This window comes from Paramacrobiotus metropolitanus, unplaced genomic scaffold (genome assembly GCF_019649055.1).
Source record: "Paramacrobiotus metropolitanus isolate TYO unplaced genomic scaffold, Prichtersi_v1.0 Parri_scaffold0000103, whole genome shotgun sequence".
NCBI classification, from domain to species: domain Eukaryota; kingdom Metazoa; phylum Tardigrada; class Eutardigrada; order Parachela; family Macrobiotidae; genus Paramacrobiotus; species Paramacrobiotus metropolitanus.
The window spans coordinates 242,879-257,641 of NW_026570323.1; the positions used below are offsets into that span (position 1 = coordinate 242,879).

Consider the following 14,763-nt stretch of genomic DNA (forward strand, 5'->3'; position numbering starts at 1 on the left):
ACCTTATATATATGTTTTGCACCGGCTAAACGGTTCCTTTGGGCGTTGAATATGCGATTCGATTGGATATTCATAATCATATTTTGTGGCAGAATCGTTCCAGTCATCCTTGGCTACACAAACCATTACTCTATGATGCCCATTCTGCCTTACTGGGCGCCGCCTCATTAATTAGATGGGATGTTGTTTCATCTTATTTTCACATCTTACCTCTGAGCACGAACGACGCTGTGAATGTCTTGGATTTCCAGCAAGATCCACTCTTGCAGCTCGTACGGCAACCTTCCCAGAAGAGCAGTGGTTTTCGTGTCGTCGGAATATTGCAACGGTGCGAGCGCGTTGGCGCGACACCGGTACGATCTGCGGACTAGATCGATATCTCCCAAGTCAGTTTCGTGAAGAAAGCCAGGTTCGCTTTTCGTATAGACACATTGGACGCATTTGGTGGCTTCCCATATCCGCACCACTTTCATCCACGGTATGTTTTTCAATGCCAGTGACAAGGGCTGCAAATTAATATTTTCCGCATCCATATAGGGATCGAGCCGCGCCGTCCGTTTATGCAAGGAACGACAGTATTCGACAACAGAGAGTGATTCAACGATTTCCCGATGGTTTTGCGGATATTTCGGCACAATGCGCAGCTGGATAGGGTTGAGGAACTTCCGATTGGGGATTCCGCCGCCCGGTGGTGTTACTTCCACGCAGATTAGGCGGGAGTTGGCGTGAGTATCCGAAAAGATGATTTGCGCTGGTTGGAATACGTAGGGGTGGTCGCAATTCAGCCGCCACGCGGCTACGACCTTCGTGTCAGAGTGCATTTCATTTATACTGACAGGCCTATGCTGGCGGACCTTCACGATGGGCAGCCAACGGGGTGGGCGGCGGCAGGCGAAATCAACCAGAACTCGACGTACCGGCCAGTCAATGTCGCAGACGTAGCATAGAGAATGCTGTCCCCTGGTAACTCGCATATAGCTGGCTGCAGATTTTCCCCCAAGATTTGCCGACAGCTGCTGGCGTTGGCGATGGAACCATGATCGTCGGGAGGTTTCAAAATGGTGGACGCGATTGCTTTAGCAGGAACAAGATGATCTACTCGATTTGCTTCCATGTTGCAGCTTTGTCGAGGGAATGACAACGGCTTCCAGGATCTATAGATCAAGCGATCGAAGCGCGTGTTTGTCGATTGGATGCCTGAGATCTGGTTGGCTGTTTCGGCAAACCAATCACCATTAGATTGGATCCCATGAAAATCATAAAATTATTTATCGCAAATTAATTACTAATAATTTTTCAGCTTTGTTGAAAATAGCCTGGCAAATGGTATGAAACTGGCTGTTGTGGTTTGCGCAAGAGCTTCCATGGTTGTGCTGATCCGCTCGCCCCAATGAAAACGGCTAACGAACGTTGTACGTTGAACCTGTACGTTGTATCGATCAAATGGATGCGTAACAGCTTATTGATAATTTGCTGGAGCAGCCGCATCCACACATGAAACCTTCAACCTTGCCCGCGTACCGCTGACTCGCGGCGAGAGCGGAGAGGGTGACTGAACCGGAAGTCTACCGATAAAGGCGCGCGGTGTAGTAAAGCGGAAGTTGTCAAGCTTGGAGTACGTAGCGCACCCCACAAGCTGATCAGTTCCAGGATGCGCAGGATGCAGCGTGTGATAGTGCGAATCGGAAAAGTGAGTGCCGGCTGTGTATTGAACTGGCACGTAGAGGAACTTTAATGTAATTTATAAACCAGCCAATGGACAGAAGTACTGTGAATACGGCAACCGAGTTAATTATGTGATTACCGTACGATGAGTTTGTGATGTTGCAGTTTCGCTTTTGCAGTTCGGCGCCTGTAAACAGCGCCTAATGTATGAAACTATTTATTGGGCTACTGTACTACATACTCGTATTAGTCGTATATGATATACTCGTACACAATTTAATATTCTTACACCCCGATTAACAGTCATACGACCACTATATTATGGGCGCACCGGAATGCCACCACGTACGCTAGCAAACGGCACCACAGCGACAGCGAAAAAGCTAACGCACTGAATAAAATGTACCATGACAAATGGGTAATTTTTTGACAATTGATTTTTGAGGAGGTAGCAAAGATTTCTGTCACAAGATCCAGTTGGAAGCTCGAAATAACCAGCAGCTTTCTAAAATCGCAGCATTATCCATTCTAACACCGCTTATATTAATCTTTACTGCCGCGATCAGCGAAGGTGCATTTCAAACACCGTGGAAACGCTCTTTTATAACCCTTCTTAGACGCGAATTTTGCGACGGTTTGTTTTTACCTGAACCTGTAGTTTTCTAAAGTCCTGGTTCCGTACAGATGCCAAAAACATAGAACTAACCGCATCCAGCTAATGATGCCCGATTGAATCAAAGGTCACAAAGTCATCGATTTTCTAGTAAAACCAACATTTACCAGGTAGGAACTCTGTCAGAGTTTGCTCTGGAATTGTGTAATTCTCTTTTCGCAGTACTGGTCCGACCTGCTAATTCAAAAACCGCACAGAAAAGCCTCCATAAACCCCTTCATCTGATGGTCGGATGGATGGAGCCAGTCGGATGGATCTATAAGTATGGTAATGTACAGAGACGCTGCAAAAATGGTATTTCACCACACGGCAGTCGTTGGTCGGATAAATATGTATTTTTCGTAAATGAGGCTTGCTAGGGGAATATAATTCCGCAAATCAACAACATACAACATAGGTGTAAAACGACTAGTATAGTATTACACAGCATATAAATACTGTATGTATTTGTACAAATACGCACGGAATGGAATGCGGAAGTCGTGCGGTGACAGTGCACTCGATGGACAACCATAAACAGCGAGTAGGTAGCTTAAGAATCGCTCTTGACTCCATGAATGCTGCTCGAATTCTCCCTACACCCGCTAGGTAAGCGGATTCCCGTGCCTAGCAGATATTAATAAAACCATGACATTGAAGACCTTCCCAAACGTTTAATCAACCAAAACTCAAGAAAACAATGCAGAGCAGAACGGAACAGAACGAGTTATCGACCTTTCAGCCAAATACAAGCTCGCAAATTTATTCGCGCAACCAGAGCCTTTGATGAAATCAGCGATTATTTTTGTTAGATAAGAACAGCTAATGTAGGTTCAAACAGTAGCGTATTGGTTTTTGTTTTAGGTTTTTTATCGTTCTCACGAGACAACCGGGACGTCTGCTAAATTGAGCCCATTCGCAAGACATATTGGAGCAAGGTAAGAAATATTATTGAATACGACACCCATTTTTAATGCCGGTATGTAGCCCAGACGCCGTCGATATGGCTGGCGTCACGGGACGCTCAACGGGCAGGGTAGCAGAGGCGGAAATGGAGGGCTTCACCGTAGGATACGGCTCATACGAGTATCGGTAGGCATGGGCGGCAAGACTGCACAATGGTGGCTGCAGCTGCCCCGTTACCGGTTCATTCAGCCTGCAGATATCAGCTCGTTAGAAGCAACAATTAGAATACACTGATAACTGCTACTATATATTAAGCATAATTCCGTTCCGTCAGACCTTCATACTCCATAAAAATGAAACCAATAAATACATACAATTTTAGCATGAGGAACAGCCGGCAGCGCAACGGCTGCTCCGCATCGGTAATCATCGCACGGCAAGCTTGATCAATTACATCCCATTCAGAGGCGGACAACGCTGGGTATCCGGCGTCCAAAATCCGCGTAAAATGCCGCAGCCGATCGATTTTACTGAGCGAGCAGTCCAACACAGCTTTCTCCACCAAAACATTGACATCCTGGCCAATACCGGCCGGCGCGCGCCATAACCCAGCGATGGGACCGAAGACGGTAGGGAAGGTGACGTCACGCAGATGCAGTACTTGACAAACCTGCATCACGAAACCCAGGGTACACCATTCCAGCCGCTGCATCTCGTAGTGCTTGTCATAATCAATGACGCGCAAGCAGCGAATATTTTTCAAGACGATCACTGGTAGACGCGTTGCCTTCACTGACAGACAATGAGCAATGTACATGTCCATCTCCGGGGTCAAATTGCCGTTTTACAGCGTCAGAGTCACGGCGGCCGTTGTTACGGCGTTCTGGAGGGCGTTATCCAGATGGGTTTGAAGGTACACTCGCTCCTGGACGCCTTTGACTTTGACTAATAGATTAGTCAGATCAACAGCAACGTGGTGGTTGCGGCGCCGACCATTAAGAATGCCGTTCCAGACCTTGCAAACCCTGCAACATATGCTTTAATGCAAGTTTCCCAACTCATAGTGTCGAATAGCTTTATCATATTGTGCCTGTCCGTTCTACGTATTAGCATGGCTGCTGCTTTACAGGGAGCTTGCCAAATTGCCTTTAACCTAACTTTACTTTAAGTACTCTCGTTTTTCCTGATTCGGGATGATGATCCAAGCATCAAACCAACTGAGCTGGTGAAAAGGTATTTTCTTAATTTTATTCGTCGCAATCTTAGCTGCACGGTGACCTTATATATGTTTTTCCACCAGCTAAACGGTTCCTTAAGGCGTTGAATATGCGATTCGATTGGATATTCATAATCATATTTTGTATCAGAATCGTTCCAGTTCTCCTTGGCTACACAAACCATTACTCGATGATGCACATTCTGCCTTACTGGGCGCCGCCGCATTAATTAGATGGGATATTGGTTTATCTTATTTTCACATCTTACCTCTGAGCACGAACGACGCTGTGAATGTCTTGGATTTCCAGCAAGATCCACTCTTGCAGCTCGTACGGCAACGTTCCCAACGAAGCGCAGTTTTCGCAAGGGTTAATGTCGCCGGAATATGGCAGCGGTGCGGGCGAAATGCCGCCACACCGGTATGATCTGCGGACTAGATCTCCCAAGTCAGTTTCGTGAAGAAATCCAGGTTCGTTTTTCGTGTGACACATTGGACACGTTTGGTTTCTGTCCATATCCGCACCACTTTCATCCACGACAGGTTTTTTAATGCCTGTGATAAGCGCTGCAAATCAATATTTTCGGCATTAACATATGGATCGAGCCGCGCCGTGCGTTTATGCAATGAACGACAGTATTTGACAACGGAGAGTGATTGATCGATTTCCCGGTGGTTCTGCGGATATTTCGGCACAATACGCAGCTGGATAGGTTTGAGGAATTTTCGAATGGGTAGACCGCCACCCGGTGGTGTCAATTCCACGCAGATTAGATCGGAACTGGCGTAAGTATCGGAAAAGATAATTTGCGCTGGCTGGAATACGTAGGGTTGGTCGCATTTCGGCCGCCACGCGGCTGCGACCTTCGTTTCAGGGCGCATTTCACTTTTGCTGACAGGCTTATGCTGGCGGACCTTCACGATAGGCAGCCATCGGGGTGGGCGGTGACAGGCGAATGCACCAGAACCCGGCGTGCCGGCCAGTCAACATCGCAGACGTAGCCTAGAGAGTACTGTCCCGTTGCGACTCGGTATACGGCAGGCTCCAGATTTTTCCCAAGATTTGCCGACAGTTGCTGTTGTTGTCGGCGATAGAACGATGATCTTCGGGTGGCTCCGAAATGCTGGAAAAGATTTCATGTGCATGGAGGGGATTCGCTACTCGGTTTACTTCCATTATTTGTCGAGGGAATGACATCATCCAGGACCAACAGATCCAGCGATCAAAGCGAGCGCTTATAGACCGGGATGCTGATCTCTGATTGGGGTTTCGGCAAACCGAAGACTATTAGATTTGATCGGATGAAAAAACGAAAAATTATTCACTGAAATTAATCAGTTTTTTATCTTTGTTGAAATCCGCCTGGCCAACTGAAACTGGCAGTTAAGAGTGGTTTACTCTAGAGTCTAGAGCTTCCCTGGTTGTGCTGATCATCTCGTCCCACTGAAACAAACTACCGCACGTTGTAAGTTGAACCTGCACGTTGTAGCAATCAACTCGCTGCGTTGGACTGGATCGAGCAGCCGCATCCACATATACAACCGAGACGGGGCGAGAGCAGAAGCATGGCAAACTAAACCGTAGTCAAGCTGAACTCCCTGCTTCTATATACCACAGAAGGTCGGTCGGCCACAAGACGACGAATAACAACTGCCGATTTCAAGGAATCCCTTGGTTTATGACTCAAGGGGTCCCAAGACAATAGAACGATTTGTTTGCACAGTCATCGCATCGGCGAAGCTTACAACATGTGGGGGCCAGACCTCTCATCTCTGTATCACTGATCTTTTGCCATCTAACTACGACTAAACTGAGACAGCACAAGGACAGTATATAACGGGTACCCGTTATATACTGGCCTTGGACAGGACCGCTGTGTTCTGTCTGCCCTCTTTCAAAAGCTGCCATATATATGTACGCTCCAATCTTTAACGAAGTACGATTAGGTGAACATTGCTGCCGCCGGGCCAAACTGCTGTGTGCATTCATGGACGGCCGATGCTCGCTGGACGGCACTGGTCAAGATGCCGCCCACTGCCCAGTGCGGGTACAACAACGTGCGGCATCAGGAAGTGACAAGCGCACAAAGACAGTACATTAATCAAATGAGTACTGTTAAAATAGTACGTAATGTACTTCCGCCGACCAGCAGTAAGAACGCGTTGAAATAAACTACAGGACAACATGCGAAAAAATTGGAAACAAGTTACAATGTCGTTTGAAAACGAAAAAGTTAAAAAAATCCGCAAAAAATCACAACACTCCTACCACTTATTGCTAGAAAATTTTTATATTTTAATTAACTATGTAAGCAGCAAGGCACAGAGGGCTCGCGATAGTGAGGAACAAGGCTTTATTGGGATAAATAAAGCAACACAACGCAAAATGGACAATACTGAATATGGCAACGATACTCTAGTGAAAACTGCGCGGCACATCCAGCCAACGCCAACAAAAGCCTATCAATGGGCGGCACTGGGCGGATCCATGCACGAGTGATGACGCCGATTGCGACGGCACCGCCTGATCGGCTCAGCGAGTGCGTGCGACTGAGCGAGTGCGTGCGACTTAAAGTGCGACTCCGACTGTGAGTCGGCACACCGGAAGCAAGACTGTCGGTAGCTGCTACCGCGGCGGGCTGCAATAGCGACCGGCCTCACAATAAATAATAACAAATTATTATATTTTTTAATACGCTCACACACAGCATGCACAATCTAGAACCAAGGCTGTTTTGATGTAGCATGCTGGGCAGCGGGCAGTCGCGCATAGTGCACGCAGCCGGCCGCCCGGCTGCACTTTTCTTACTGAAGCGTGCGGTCAGCATTTGCGAGCGGTTGATTAAGCACCTCTGCTTGACGCTAGTGATGGTATTGTAACCGTTGTCCTGCCGTCGACGATATGTCTGAGCGCGAAGTTTCCGTGTTACCACATGTCCCAAGATGAAATGTCTAGCTGCGACATGTCCATAAACTAATTGTCCGCGCGTCACAAAATGGCCGACAAAATGTCCCACGACGAGATTTTATGCGATGAGCTGGTCGTTCACGATTTCAGTTTAGTTGAAGTCTGGAAGCTTTAAAACGAACAAGTGTCCGCGCACGTCCAGTGTCCAAGTGCCAGGCCGTCCAGTGTCCGTCGTGTCCAACGTCCATGTCCAGCCAGTGTCCGGCCTGTCCTGCCCTACGTCCACTCAGTCCGTCCATGTCCACTTATTAGAACTACCCGCGCCTTTGGCGTTATTTAGCGATGATTGGTTCTTTCCAGTGGTAGTTCATTTATGTTCATTCCTGTTCGTTAGCGCTGTATTTTTGCGGGTTATGCGGCTTCGCCGGAACGGATGATTTTTCAGTCTTGTTTCTCGCTTTTTGAATAAAGGTTTTCTTTATTTAGAAAGTTGGGATCTGGGACTTTTCGAGCTTTTCTCATTGATTTCCGTGTCGATTCATTTATGTTAGGGTGGTATCTGTCAGTGATCACGAGTTAGCACTCAGATTTTCCGCCATTTTCCGGTATGCCGTGGCAGAAGGTGTGATTAAACCAGGAAGTGTACCGATAAAAGCGGCCGGGGTGGTAATACAGCAAATACAGCGCATACAACCACACTCGCTACAGTGACTGCGCTAAAAATTTCCGAATGGACTGTAAAATTGTTTGTGTGCATGAATTTTTGACAGAACTGGGGCCGAGAGTGAGCGGAGAAACCATCGTCGCGAAAATCTGTGTTTTTAACCTTCTCCAAATTTCTCCAAGCAGCGTTATCTGTTGAAATGTTATCTGATGTTTTTTTTACTGTACCCGATAATGCACAGATAGTACTTACTAGTCACTTAACAATACTTCGAAGTATATCATTTAAGCATAACACCGCGACAGAATGACTGCATGGCATCCATGTGAGATTAAGACAGAATCTCAATACTTTGCAGTGATCACAGATCTCGCAAGTTACGCAACCACGGAAGCTCTGTAGAATGTAGAGTAAACATCAATTTCCGCTGCCAGTTTGCTGCTTAATGCAACTTGCCTACCCGGAAAACCGTTTCCTGCCTGCCTACTTGATAGTTATCGGTGTTCCTCAGAGCTCATTTGTTTGACTGCAGAAATGGTCAGTCAAGGTCCAACATCGCAATCAACCAAAGCGCGTTTCACTTGTTGGATTCGAAATCCCTGGAAATCGCAGCCACTCCTCGGACACCGCAGCAGAGACGTTCTCCGTGTAGACCCTCCTGTCGCTGCTCGGGAAACCATCGCCGACGACAGCAACTGCCGTCAAATCTTGGGGAAAAACCTACAGCCAGTTGTTCACGAATTCGCAGCGGGACAGTCGTCTCTGGGGTATTTATGCGACGTGGACTGGGCAGGACGGCGCGTCTTGGTGGACTTTGTCTGTCATAACCGTCCGCCCCGGTGGCTGCCCGTTAGGAAAGTCCGTCGGCATACGCCTGTATGTACTAACGAGATCCGCCCGCATATTCCGGTAGAAGTCGCATTGCGGCCAAACTCCAACCAGCCCTTCGTATTCCAACCGGCGCAAATTATTTTTCCCGCGGCTAGGGATAGCTGCGGCAATTTCGGTCCAATATGTGTGGAAACGACGTGCTCGGGCAGCATTGGCCTCATTCGGAAATTCGTCCATCCAGTCCAGGTGCGCATTGTGCCGACCGATCCGGAAAATCACCAGGACACAGATGAGTCGTTTTCCTTTGCCGAATACGGCCGTCTGCTGCAGAGGCAAACGGCGTCTCTCGACTGCTGGCAGGATGCGGCAAATATTGATTTACGGCATTTGTTGAGAAGGTTGAACGAAATTTCCTGGATGAAAGTTTTGCGGATATGGTTGGACACCGAAGGCATCCATTGTATTTATATAAACAAACCGGGCGTTTTTGTTCAGTTGAAGCTGGAATATCTGGTGCAGAGGTCCAGGTCAGTTGAACGCGGACCACCTCCGGATTCCGAAAACACTGACACTACTTTCGACCGTTCCGTGACCCTGGGAACGCTGCCATATGAACTGCACGAATGGATTGTGCTGGAAATAAAAGACATTCACAGCGTCTTTAGTGCTCAAAAGTAGGTACTAGGGAGCAAAACGTTTTTGTACGGCGAGTCGCTCGCTGTACCAATTAACCATAAACTGCGATCGCATGAATGGAGAAATACCGGCTCAGTCTAAGAAACCGTTTAGATCGCCTGGATGTAAAAATGTCAGCGAAATTCAGATCCAGCTCGTCACAAATTTTCGGCTTAAAAAGGCTTAAACCGACCAGACAACATTTTCTTCCGCTTTAGTAGTATTAGTTCAAGGCCTTAGTTCAAGGCCTTCAAGGCTTTAGTAGTATTAGTACAATGTGTCTGTACATGAGCTGTACTTGTTGCAGGGTTTGCAAGACCTGGCACGACATTCTAAATGGTCGCCGCGGCAACCAGCACGTAGCTGTCGACCTGACCAACCTGCTGCTCGATGGTCCAAACGAGCGGGAGCGAAAGTATAGTCGCACTCATCTGCTTAATGACCTCGATAACGCCGTAACAACGGCCACCGTGTCGCTGACGCTGATGAACGGCAATCTAAGTCCGGAACTGGATCTCTACGTCTTCCAGTTTCTGTCCATTAAGGTCACACGTCTACCGATAGTCGTTCTAAGGAATGTTCGATGCTTTCGCGCCGTGGCGCAGAATGTCGAGAAGCAGCGGTTAGAATGGGCCAACCTCAGTTACTTGATGCAGGCTTGCCAAGTACTGCATTTGCGTAACGTCACGATCCCAACCGTTTTCGGGCCCATTGCCGGGTTGTGGTGCGCCCCGGCCGGATTCCGGGAGGATGTTGATATTGTCGTAAAGAAGGCCGCGCTGTACAACAAGTTCAGTGCAACCGAACGCTTGAGGCAGTTCCTCCAGGTCTTGAACGCTGGCTGCCCTGACCTGTCCGCACTGGAAACGAACAATATTGACGAGGCTTGTCGTGAGATAATCATGCGTCCCGAGCATTCTTTATGCAGCCGGCTGTTGCTCATGCTTACTTTGTAAGTATATTTGGTCCTGGCTTTAGAAAGGAAAAGCGAAAATGGTCAAAGGACCATTTATAACATAATTCCTCTTAAGCCGTATATTATCGATTAAATCAAAACCATTCGATTTTTTGCATTCGTTCATACAAAAATTTAATGTAATAAGGAGTGCACATATTATTGTCGCGCAAGCTTGTAATGGGAGTGCTTGTCGAGAAAAAGGTCCCATTGAATGTTAGTATTGTTATAAAGATTTTGGTTAGCTAATCTCTTGGTCTGGCAATGCGCCGGAAAGGAACCATGTCCTGATTTGCGATAATCATATTAACAGTATTTTACCGAGCTGCTGATGTCTGCAGGCTGAATGAACCACTAACCGGGCAGCTGCAGCCACCATTGTGCAGTCTCGCCGCCCTTGCCTTCCGCTACTCGTATCCCATGAAGACGGCCTCCAGATCCTGCAGCCGGCATCAAGCCCGCGCCATCTCACGTGACCCGCCTCGCATGGACGGCGTCTGGGATATACCGGCAATAAAATTGTGTCATATTCATATTACGATGCGAACTGCCTGCCTACAAATAGCATTCCCAAGTTACATTTCGCGCGTAGCCACTGTTGGCCCACTGATACCACTACCGTTGCATGGTGGTAGAAAGCACTCGTACTGAGCAAACGGAACATAAGAGATGTAAATAAGACAAAACGAGTAATCCGCTATAATGTGGTCAGACGTATGGCAAAATCATAATTTTGATGAAATTACAATATTTGAAAACAGTGGGAGACGAAGTCAACAGCATATTATTATTTAAACTTAATACCTAATTATTGGTTCTTTGTACGTATACTAGTATACAGCATCGGATATGCTATTCCTTAAGAATTTGTGCAGCAGTTTATTAATACATAACATCAGTGCAATCAATTACAGGAAAGTATAGTACGCAGCAGCTAGTAAATTAACAGGCGGTCGAGTAACAGAAAAAGATCTTGTCTAAATTTGCGGCCGGTGATGCAGTTCCCGCTCTGGAGCAGCAGCGCGTGGGCGAGCAACATCTCGTCACGTCCAATACTGTCCATTGTCCCAGGACTATTTTGCCGACAGGTTGGGGAGAGAATCTTTCTGGGCACCGCGACATTTCGCCGAGGACAACAAGCCGCAGGACATTTGGTCGCAGACAATTTGCCGGAAGGTCATCTCGCCGCGAGACATTTCGTCGTTAGGTTGTTTCAATGACGAGACATTTTTTATAGACGTGGAAAACGTAAGAACAAATACGAAAACATAAGAAAACATAAGAAAATGTAAAACAAATGGGGAAATTTCCCCGACCAGATGTCCTTTTTCAAAACTGTAATTCTATCCACGATAAAGCTACAATAATTTTATTGCCAGTTATTTATGTTAAGTCGCTAGAAGCGATGCTAAAAGTGTCCGGATGTCCCCCAGCGTAGAGAAAAGTCGCGCGTCGATTTCGCGTACGGCTAAATGTCATACTCATCAGGAGCGCTCGCTGGATCATGGAGTGTTTCGCGAAATGTTTGAGCAACATACTCTGAAATTTATTCGTACCGAGCTGGACGCTATCCAGCGCACCGACGCGGCCACAGTGATCAAAGAGATGGTCAAGAACATTCAACATTCCCATGACGACGCGGATGTTCTATGGGTGCACTTTCGATTATGCGAAGTTTCTGGTCCTGGACACTGTTGAACAGCTTGGCGCGGTTGTCGAGGTGGGGCAGTCTAGGGTGGAATAGTGCAGCCTTCACGGTCACAACGCCCCACGGTACGGTAGCACGAGCCACGCTAGTGCATGCCTTCAGCGACCTCGGATTGAAGCCATTAAGGTTGCAGTTATGGGATCTTTTCGAGAAAAATCTCGTTTTCACGAAGCCGATTGATCGCCAAGCCTTGGCGGAATGGATTACCGAGTTCATCGCGCAGCCGCACGTCAAGGAGCTCTGAGACCAGATTGGGAATGAAGGCAAGCCGTTGTATAACTCATTTATTTAAGGGATTTCTGTACGGATTCTGCCGCAACTAGTGAATAACAGACGTACAATACACTGACAAGTGAGTAAAGTAAATCCTCGTACATATTGACTTGAGCCACCATTCACGTGTTGCTTGGGAATTCAGTTACAATTTGGAAAAATAAAAATCTACGGTATTTTGTACACTGCTGCTCCTGTTTTAAAGGCGCTGATATTGGTGTGACTTGGTGAAGTCATTCCACTTCTGGTGGTTGGTGTCGTCAACTCTATATAACCAAGCATCTGCGCTTCTTCTGATTTCAAACCCCGCCCTTCTTCAAAAATGTAATGTCTACGGTCTAATACTTAACTGTATAGTTAAGTTAGGTCTAAGTATTACCGTTTTGTAGTAATGCACCGCCTCCAGGAAAGGCCAACCTGCATGCGGGCTGCCCTTTCGTCAGGCACCCGCCGCAGACGGGGAAATCTGCCGGAACTACAACTATGGTAGCTGCCAGACACCGTGTCGCGCCGGTAGAGTCCACGCATGCGCCAGCTGCGGGGACCGCAAGCACCGCACGGCTACCTGTCCAAACTCGAAACGTAGGTGGGCGACAGTGCCGGCAAGAGCCACGACGCCGCTTTGAGCCGACGCCTCCGCCAGACTGCTCTCCCGCCATCCCGACCCCTCGTTACACTTATTCATTTCTACTTCACTTACTGACGGTTGCACCGTCTGCTACGATGGACCCCAAAAATCACGGTCAACGCCGAATTCCGCCACTGCTCGCGAAAATTATCACGCGGTGACCGCCAGCATACGCGAAGAAGTCGATGCCGGTCATACAATCGGACCATTCCCTATTCCACCGCTGCCACACTTTGTCTGCAACGCCCTGGGCGCTCGAATAAAGAAAGACGGCAACATCCGGAACATTCTGGATTTATCGCAGCCGCATGGTGACAGCGTGAACGATTACATCGACATGACGCAGCTTCCGCTTGAGTACTGTACCGTAGACCACGCTGTCTTGATCTTGACAGAACTCGGGAGAGGTGCGCTGATGGCGAAGATGGACGTGAAAACCGCCTTCCGACTGATTCCTGTACGTCCGGCGGAGTGGAACCTCCTCGGATACCAGTGGAACGGTGGGTTTTTCTTTGATGTCGTGCTGCCTTTCGGATGCAGGGCGTCTCCGTATGTGTTTGAGCAATTTGCCAGCGCAATTCACTGGATAGTGTCAGATGTAACCGGTCTCAACAGTATCCTCCACTACGTCGACGACTACTTGTTCCTGGGCAAACCAGGAAGCAACCAATGCAGCACATCAATGGACATCATGATCCAGACGTGCAGTGAGCTCGGGGTACCCTGGGCACACGACAAGACCGATGGGCCCGCGACTCAGCTGACGTTCCTGGGCATTCGACTGGACTCGGTCCGTCAGACCCTCAGCCTGCCCGACGACAAGAGACGAAGCATTGAAGACGCACTGAAAGAATGGAGCAGCCGCGATCATCGCACAAAGCAACAGCTCCAAACTCTGATTGGGACTCTCACTTTTGCAACCAAGTGCATCCCAGCAAGCCGGCTTTCACTCGACGGAAGATCGCTCTCCTTGCACCGTCAGCGCCGAATTCCAAAAAGACCTCGCATGGTGGAGGGAGTTTCTTCCGGCATGGAACGGCACGGCGTCCTTTATTCATCCTGACTGGACACGAGCAGACGTGCTCAACTTGTACACAGATGCCTCTGGCACTCAAAGACTCGGAGCGTTCTCCAAGGATCATGGTTTCAACTTCGCTGGCCACAGTGGATTCTTCTGCAAAAACCATGCATCGAGTATATAGAACTGATCCCCATACTTCTCAGTCTGATTGTTTGGGGCTCGAGGCTGCGCAGAAAAAGAGTCATCTTCCACTGTGATAACGAAGGCGCCACGCTAGTATGGGAAAACCTGCGTTCGGCCAACAGCGGCGTATTGGACATCATGCGTCGTATGCTGGCAGCGGCCGCTTCTGCTAACATGACTTTAACGCTCAAGCACATACGCGGCATTAGCAACGCGATCGCTGACTCTCTGTCTCGTTTTCAGCACCACAGACTCCGAATGCTCGCACCAGCAGTGCTAGAGCAACCGGATCCATGCCCGGACATTTTCCCGCAGCTACTGCAAAATACGCCGGACAGTCTACCTCGACCGGCTGTTAAGTGACCGCGTCGCCGAGTCCACAAGGAAGACGTACGACGCCGCATTCAACCAGTTTGCGGCGTTCTGTAACCTCCGATCGGCCAACTGCCTGCCGGCATTACCGGACACCGTTGCCGAA

General features: G+C 48.3%; 2 protein-coding genes across 2 annotated transcripts; one reads left to right on the forward strand and one right to left on the reverse strand.

Annotated features, from left to right (window-relative positions):
* Nucleotides 1-3,265: 3,265 nt before the first annotated feature.
* Nucleotides 3,266-4,821, reverse strand: LOC129597334 (uncharacterized). The gene is made up of 3 exons (XM_055494821.1): nucleotides 4,709-4,821; nucleotides 3,598-4,248; nucleotides 3,266-3,473 (listed from the first exon to the last, which is right to left on the reverse strand). The coding sequence occupies exons 2-3, from the start codon at nucleotides 4,044-4,046 to the stop codon at nucleotides 3,266-3,268; spliced, it is 657 nt and encodes a 218-aa protein (XP_055350796.1). The 5' UTR covers nucleotides 4,047-4,248; nucleotides 4,709-4,821.
* A 3,724-nt stretch (nucleotides 4,822-8,545) lies between these two features.
* On the forward strand, nucleotides 8,546-12,170 carry LOC129597335 (uncharacterized). The gene is made up of 4 exons (XM_055494822.1): nucleotides 8,546-9,516; nucleotides 9,825-10,469; nucleotides 10,814-10,982; nucleotides 11,961-12,170. The coding sequence occupies exons 1-4, from the start codon at nucleotides 8,546-8,548 to the stop codon at nucleotides 12,168-12,170; spliced, it is 1,995 nt and encodes a 664-aa protein (XP_055350797.1).
* Nucleotides 12,171-14,763: the final 2,593 nt, after the last annotated feature.

Coding starts and splice junctions, on each gene's coding strand:
- LOC129597334 (XM_055494821.1), bottom strand. CDS start 4,046: ATGGACATGTACATTGCTCATTGTCTGTCAGTGAAGGCAACGCGTCTA. Junction 3,474..3,597: donor CTGTTCCTCATGCTAAAATT/GTATGTATTTAT, acceptor TGATATCTGCAG/GCTGAATGAACCGGTAACGG.
- LOC129597335 (XM_055494822.1), top strand. CDS start 8,546: ATGGTCAGTCAAGGTCCAACATCGCAATCAACCAAAGCGCGTTTCACT. Junction 9,517..9,824: donor AGCGTCTTTAGTGCTCAAAA/GTAGGTACTAGG, acceptor TACTTGTTGCAG/GGTTTGCAAGACCTGGCACG. Junction 10,470..10,813: donor CTGTTGCTCATGCTTACTTT/GTAAGTATATTT, acceptor TGATGTCTGCAG/GCTGAATGAACCACTAACCG.